This window comes from Pinus tabuliformis, chromosome Q, assembly GCF_031772625.1.
Source record: "Pinus tabuliformis cultivar Carrire ecotype Pingquan chromosome Q, CPIR1, whole genome shotgun sequence".
In the NCBI taxonomy this organism is placed as follows: domain Eukaryota; kingdom Viridiplantae; phylum Streptophyta; class Pinopsida; order Pinales; family Pinaceae; genus Pinus; species Pinus tabuliformis.
In genome coordinates this window covers 1,376,396,345-1,376,404,586 of record NC_142296.1, presented here as the reverse complement: position 1 = coordinate 1,376,404,586, position 8,242 = coordinate 1,376,396,345, and the positions used below count along the sequence as shown (strand labels likewise).

Below are 8,242 nucleotides of genomic sequence, written 5' to 3'. Positions count from 1 at the left end.
GAGTATTAAAGGGGTTGAATCCATTTATGTAGTTAAAAAAACGCACTTTAAACAACTAATATCACAATTTCCCCCACAAGTTTGTTGTAATCTTAATGAGTTGTTTTTAGTGAGACTTACTAATATCACAATTTCCCCCACAAGTTTGTTGTAATCTTAATGAGTTGTTTTTAGTGAGACTTTTTAGATTCTTTTCTGTTGGGATTTTCCCGTCTAATTTCTCTAAAATCCTGCAGGAATTTATTGAAATCACTTTTCAGGGTGGGCGTTGATTCTATATATACAGTCAAAAAGCCATTTTAAATAACACAAATCAAGATTCCACGTCAATTTTTTTTTCAGCCAAATTCTATAGGAGAAATTCCAAAAAATTCTACTAAAAACAACTCCTCACCTTAATATATTATTGTCACCTTAAAATATAAATGTGAGAATATTTTCACCTTAAAATATAAATGTGAGAAGTTTATTGTGATTCCGAAAATTGAGTTCTGGAAATGCTATTTTGCTTATATTTTTCATTCCAAGTTAGTCTAGCCATGTTTATTGTGGTCTGTGATCCAGCCAGAAATGAAATAAGAGTGAGTTTTAATTGAGGTTGGCCACGTTGAAAGAGCAGATACATCCACGATGACTATGGCTGGAATGTGGAGACCACTTACAACTATGCATTTGACATCACCTCTCTATAAAAACTCAGCTCAAGAACTCGCCTTTGCAGAGCGTACCAACAGCAATACCGATTTCTGGATATGATATCATGGAGTCCAAGTGTTGCATTTGGATTCAATTTGTGGTGTATATTCTGGTAATCAATATTTGCAGGGCAGATGGCCGTGATACGGTAAGCCCTGGCCCTGGGAGATGGGAAGTGGTGATTGAAAATGGAGGTGTGTCGGCGATGCATATGGCCACCACCATTATGGGTACAGTGGTGATGTACGATTACACAGATTTTGGTGATTCTAATATAAGCCTCGCAAATGGAATTTGCATAGGTAAATCAACCGGTTATCATGATTGCTCAACGCTCTCCATAGAATACAACATTGCTACAAACAAGGTGAGACCGTTGACGCTGAGGACTAATACTTGGTGTTCATCGGGAGCCTTTGCTGCGGGTGGTACTTTGGTTAGCACTGGTGGATGGGGCGATGGAAACATGAGCGTTTGTAAATTTGTACCTAATGAAACTTCTACATGTGATTGGGTTGATCCAGCTGGTGAACCTGGATCTGGGCTTCTGAACGATCGATGGTATGCTTCAAACCAGATCCTTCCTCACGGTAGAAGTATTGTTGTGGGGGGCAACTACGCTTTTACCTACGAATTCCTGCCACCAAGGAAGCCTGGTGAGGGAGTTTACAATCTGACATTTCTAGAAGACACCTATGTGTCCCAAAACCTGCAGAGCCTGTACAATCTCTATCCTTTTCTTCATCTCTCATCCGATGGAAATCTCTTCATCTTCGCCAACCGTGATTCCATCTTGCTTGATTACCAAAGAAATGTTGTGGTCATGCATTTTCCAAGAATCCCAGATGGCCCAAGAAATTACCCCACCACCGCCTCATCTGTGATGTTGCTGCTATCCGCATCTGATGCATTTCGGAGGACAGAAATTATGATCTGCGGTGGTGCTCCTGTTGACAGTTACAATTTGTCACATGCAGGGATTTTCATTGACGCGCTCCAGAGCTGTGGAAGAATGGTTATCACAGATCCCAATGCCGATTGGGCAATGGAGAACATTGTTGAATGTGTAATTTCAACGCAGACGTACATCGCCAGAAACCGTTCACCAAACCCACCTGAAATTTCTCGGATCACTTTCCGGCAAAGTCATTTTCCGTATATTTGAACCCGATGCAATATGGTGCAGACGCGTGGCTCTCCCCATACGTAAGCAAGTCTGACATTCTCGGGTGCTATCGTTCAGTCAAGTGAGGCCTCCCGATATTCTCCTCCACCGTTCGATTGTTTCCATCGCTCTCCACCGTCGATTGTCCGAAGATGCATACGAGCCTGCAGTAAATGTTGCGTGGAGTAAAATAAAAGCTTGGTTTACTGCAGACTTTTTTCAATGAAGACATTTAATGAAAGTAGGTGAATATTGAAGTTTTTATATACAGCACGTAAGTTTTTTTATGTCGAAGGTATGGTGCATTTAAAGAAAGGCATGGTAAGTTTGTTTTTTTTACGCAATGTAATATTCAAAAAAAGGGAGCTCGTATATTATTTTTTGTTGGTTGACTTTTTGTCATGAGACTTGAGGTTTTCACAACAGTGCAATACGTGAATGAAAAAAATGGAGACAAGCATTGTATAATGCGAAGGCGAATATGGCACAGCAGTGCATAAAGACAGAGGGAGGAGCGCATAAGTTTTCAGAAAGGTTTTATTGTGACCAGTGTATGAAGTAAAGAGGCATGGTGTGAGTTTTTTTTTATATAAGTGAATGTAATGAAATTTTTACTGTGTATGTAAAAAAATTGTTTTACAGCAGTAATGTAAAAAGGGTTTTACAGCAGTAAACCCAGCTCAGTAAATTCTCAGGTGGAAACAGAGTTTTGTAGAATGAATTAATTTTGGTAAATCCCTCTCAGTAAAAGAGGATGAATATGTATCAGACATTTTGTTTTAATCAATAGAAATGTTTTTTATGGTGGTGAAATACTCTGTTCCTCAGTAAAAAAAAATTAAGCTTCCCTGTGCAAAAAGATCCTGTGGAGGTGAAACAGAGCATTGCCTCTGTGGAGTTTATTTTCTTTGTTTTTGGGATTTTATCAGAAAAATCCCCAACAGTGGTATCAGAGCAGGCTTAGGCTCTTTGAAATTGTTCAAGAAGCTGAAAGGAGGAGTCTTTTGTTGCAGCAGTAGATCTTCTCCAGCAGAGTGAAGGCTCAGTCAAGAAAATACTCAGGTATTTCACAAAGTTTTTTTTATGTGTTGCTGAAGAAGCAGTCAGTTGTTTTAAAATACACAGTCAAGAAATTGAAGCATAGTTGAGGCTGCAAGAATGGCTGGCACAAGCACCAGTAATAGCATGGGTATGCAGCTCCCATTATTTGATGGTAAAAACTATGACTATTGGGCAATAACAATGAAAGCCTTGTTTGCTTCCCAAGACTTATGGGAAATAGTTGAGGAAGGTTTTGAACAACCAACAAATGAAAATGAGTTTAATGCATTAACTCAAGGAGAGAAGGATCTGCTGAAGAGATGCAAGAAAAAGGATTCAAAAGCCCTTTTCTTCTTGTATCAAGCAGTGCATGGAAGCGTGTTTCCAAGGTTAGCAGCAGCTAAGACATCCAATGAAGCATGGCAAACCCTCAAGACAGCCTATCAAGGCATGGAGAGAGTGAAGACAGCAAAACTACAATTGCTGAGGAAGGATTTTGAGAATATGAACATGAAGGAGTCAGACAGCATTGACTCATTCTTCACACATGTAATTGGTCTGGTCACACAGATAAGGACTCATGGAGAAACCCTTGAAGATAGGAGGATTGTGGAGAAAATATTGAGGGTCTTACCCTCAAAGTTTGATGTGATTGTCACCACCATTGAAGAGACAAAGGATCTCTCAAAATTTTCAGTTGATGAGCTACATGCATCACTGATAACACATGAGCAGAGGTTGAGTAGAAATGAAAACTCATCTCTAGAGCAAGCCTTCAAGACCCATATGTCTTTTGGAAGAGGAAGAGGTCAAGGCAGAGGAAACAAAAGAGGAAGAGGTAGAAGCCAGAACAGAGGTGGAAGGAACAGCCCAACAAATGCTCAAGGAAGAGGTAGCAATCCAAATCAGAACCAAGGCCAAGGCAGCAGCCAACAAAGAGGACAACATCATGCTCAAGGACAAAGGTATGAAAAATCCGATGTCCAATGCTATTATTGTAAAAAATATGGGCATTATGCCAGTGAATGTAGGAAGAAGCAGCATGATATGAGTGATAGACAAAATGCAAATGTTACCAGAGAAAACATCAGCCAAAATAATGTGTTGTTAGCTTGTAACATGGCTGAAACAAACAGTGAAGACATATGGTTCTTAGACTCAGGTTGCAGCAACCATATGACAGGGAACATAGCCTTCTTTTCTGCCCTAGGTAAAAATGTGAAATCAGAAGTCACACTAGGAACTGATAGCAAAATTTATGTTATGGGAAAAGGAGAGGTAAAAATATTTACAAAGCAAGGAGAAAAGAAAACCATAGCAGATGTCTACTATGTCCCCGGAATGAGATGTAACCTCTTGAGTATTGGACAGCTTGTCCATAAGGGGTACAATGTTTTCTTTAAAAATGATGTGTGCACCATCATGGATATAGCACCCAGCAAAAGATGCATTGCTGAAGTGAAGATGACAAGGAACAGGATGTTCCCTCTTAGAATAAGGGCAGATTTGAAAAACAAGAATGCAATTGCAACAGTTACCCAAGAGGCTTTCCAAAGCGTGCCAAAGGATGAAAATTGGTTGTGGCACTTGAGATTTGGACATCTCAACTTTGGAGGTCTTAATTTGTTGAGCAGAAAAGGAATGGTAAGAGGATTACCATTGATAGAGAAACCGGACAGCCTTTGTGAAGGCTGCATTTTGGGAAAACAACATAGAGAAAGTTTTCCATCAGGGAAGAGCATAAGGGCAAAGGCACCCTTAGAGTTCATTCACTCAGATTTATGTGGACCGATGCAAGCTCCATCATTAGCAGGCAGCCAATATTTCCTAACATTCATTGATGACTTTACAAGAAAAACTTCGGTATATTTCCTTAAAAACAAAAGTGAAGTGTTTGAGAAATTCCGAAATTTCAAAGCACTTGTGGAGAACCAAAGCGGGCTGCATATAAAAGTTTTGAGAACTGATAGAGGAGGTGAGTATATCTCCAAGGAATTCCTAAGATTTTGTAGAGAAAATGGAATTCACAAATAGTTTACAGCTAGGTACACCCCACAGCAAAATGGAGTTGCTGAAAGGAAGAACAAGACCATCATGGATATGGCAAGGAGCATGTTGAAGGCAAAGCATTTGCCAAATGATTATTGGGCTGAAGCTGTAAATTGTGCAGTGTATATTTTGAACAGGTGTCCTACAAAAGCAGTGTTGAACAAAGTGCCGGAAGAAGCATGGAGTGGGAGAAAGCAAGGAGTCACCCACATGAGAGTTTTTGGATGTGTGGCCTATGCACACATACCAGATCAGCTAAGGAGGAAGTTGGACAGCAAAGGGGAGAAATGTCTTTTCATTGGATACAGTGAGGAATCCAAAGCTTACAGGTTGTATATCCCATCCACCAAGAAATTTTTTGTCAGCAGAGATGTTCAATTCATTGAAGAGGAAGCTTGGGATGGAAGCATAGAGAAAACAATGAATGTTAAAAACTGTTTGTCTCATGATGAAGATGAAGAGGAGGTGGCTGAAATACATCCCCAAATAGCAGCGCCAACACAAGGACAGCAAGGGACACCATTGAGGATAAATGAGAGTGCTTCTCCAAGCACACCACAAGGAGGAAATTCAAGTGCGTCTTCAAGCACTTGCACACCAAATGAAAGAGGTAAGAAATTTAGAAATCTAAGTGATATTTATGAAGAAGGAATGAATTCCTTATTTGCCTTGTATTGTCATGTTGATGATCCTATTCATTTCGAGGATGCAATCAAAGATAAGAAATGGATAGAAGCTATGGATGAGGAAATGAATGCCATAGAGAGAAACAAAACATGGGATTTGGTTGAGCTACCAAAAGGCAAAGAAGTCATTGGAGTAAAATGGGTTTACAAGACCAAGAGAAATGTTGAAGGCAAGATAGAAAGGCACAAGGCAAGGCTGGTTGTCAAAGGGTACAAGCAGCAGTATGGGAGAAATTATGAGGAGACTTTCGCACCGGTTGCAAGAATGGAAACCGTGAGAGCAGTGCTGTCCATAGCAGCTCAAAACAAATGGAAAGTCTATCAAATGGACGTGAAGTCAGCATTCCTAAATGGAGTGTTGAAGGAAGAGGTTTATGTTGAACAGCCTCTAGGCTATGAGAAGAAAGGTGAAGAGCACAAAGTGTGCAGATTGAAGAAGGCTCTTTATGGGCTGAAGCAAGCGCCAAGAGCATGGTACAGCAGGATAGATTCCTATCTATTGGATAATGAATTCGACAAGTGTGAAGGAGAACCCACCGTCTACATCAAAGAAAAAGATGGTAAAATTTTAATTGTTGTTTTATATGTTGATGATGTTATTTTCATAGGTAATGATGATCATCTCATTAAGAATTTTAAATCAGTCATGAAAGAGGAATTTGAAATGACTGACATGGGTTTCTTGAGATACTTCTTAGGCATAGAAGTAGATCAAAATGAAAAAGGAATTTTTATCTCACAAGCAAGATATGTAAATCAAGTATTGAGCAGATTTAACATGCAAGAATGCAAGGCAGCGATCACTCCCACAGTAATGGGATTAAAACTCAGCAGAGAGGACAGCAGCAAGGATTTTGATCCTAGTTTGTACAAGAGTATTGTTGGCAGCCTTATGTATTTAACAGCTACTAGGCCTGACATTATGTATGCTGTTAGTTTAATTTCCAGATTCATGGAGAGGCCAAAGGAGGCACATTGGCAGGCAGCAAAAAGAATTTTAAGGTATGTCAAAGGTACCAAAATATTTGGCATATTATATAGTGTCTCAGAAAGTTCAGATTTAATTGGATACACTGATAGTGATTGGGCTGGAAGTGTAGATGATCGGAAAAGCACTTCCGGTTATGTTTTTCATATGGGTTCAGGAGCCATTTCATGGGCTTCTAAGAAGCAGTCCATTGTAGCATTGTCTACAGCAGAGGCTGAATATGTGGCAGCTACAGCAACAGCATGTCAAGCAGTGTGGATGAGAAGAATGTTGAGAAGCTTAGGCCAAGAGCAGGCAAAAGCGACAGTGATTTTTTGTGACAATAGCTCAGCTATTGCATTGTCAAAGAATTCAGTGTTTCATAAGAGAACGAAACACATTGATACAAGGTTTAACTACATCAGAGAATTGGTGAACAATGGAGAAATTGTCTTAGAACATTGCAGGACTCAAGAACAGGTAGCAGACATCTTGACAAAGCCTTTGGATTAGAAAAGCTTTGAATTTTTGAGGAAGTGTCTGGGTATGACCGAATGCCCAGCAGTTGAAATTAAAGGGGAGTGTTGAATGTGTAATTTCAACGCAGACGTACATCGCCAGAAACCGTTCACCAAACCCGCCTGAGATTTCTCGGATCACTTTCCGGCAAAGTCATTTTCCGTATATTTGAACCCGATGCAATATGTTGCAGACGCGTGGCTCTCCCCATACGTAAGCAAGTCTGACATTCTCGGGTGCTATCGTTCAGTCAAGTGAGGCCTCCCGATATTCTCCTCCACCGTTCGATTGTTTCCATCGCTCTCCACCGTCGATTGTTCGAAGATGCATACGAGCCTGCAGTAAATGTTGCGTGGAGTAAAATAAAAGCTTGGTTGACTGCAGACTTTTTTCAATGAAGACATTTAATGAAAGTAGGTGAATATTGAAGTTTTTATATACAGCACGTAAGTTTTTTTTATGTCGAAGGTATGGTGCATTTAAAGAAAGGCATGGTAAGTTTGTTTTCTTTTACGCAATGTAATATTCAAAAAAGGGAGCTCGTATATTATTTTTTGTTGGTTGACTTTTTGTAATGAGACATGAGGTTTGCACAGCAATGCAATACGTGAATGAAAAAAATGGAGACAAGCATTGTATAATGCGAAGGTGAATATGGCACAGCAGTGCATAAAGACAGAGGGAGGAGCGCATAAGTTTTCAGAAAGGTTTTATTGTGACCAGTGTATGAAGTAAAGAGGCATGGTGTGAGTTTCTTTTTATATAAGTGAATGTAATGAAATTTTTACTGTGTATGTAAAAAAATTGTTTTACAGCAGTAATGTAAAAAGGGTTTTACAGCAGTAAACCCAGCTCAGTAAATTCTCAGGTGGAAACAGAGTTTTGTAGAATGAATTAATTTTGGTAAATCCCTCTCAGTAAAAGAGGATGAATATGTATCAGACATTTTGTTTTAATCAATAGAAATGTTTTTTATGGTGGTGAAATACTCTGTTCCTCAGTAAATTTTTTTTAACCTTCCCTGTGCAAAAAGATCCTATGGAGGTGAAACAGAGCATTGCCTCTGTGGAGTTTATTTTCTTTATTTTTGGGATTTTATCAGAAAAATCCACAACAAAC

General features: G+C 39.5%; 1 protein-coding gene across 1 annotated transcript; it reads left to right on the top strand.

The window, feature by feature from the left end:
• The first annotated feature begins 760 nt into the window (after nt 1-760).
• Nucleotides 761-1,861, top strand: LOC149225048 (aldehyde oxidase GLOX-like). The gene has a single exon (XM_089388335.1). It carries the CDS (start codon nt 761-763, stop codon nt 1,859-1,861), a length of 1,101 nt encoding a protein of 366 aa, XP_089244461.1.
• Nucleotides 1,862-8,242: the final 6,381 nt, after the last annotated feature.

Bases quoted from the DNA above. Each gene is read 5' to 3' on its own strand.
- LOC149225048 (XM_089388335.1), top strand. From the start codon at position 761: ATGGAGTCCAAGTGTTGCATTTGGATTCAATTTGTGGTGTATATTCTG.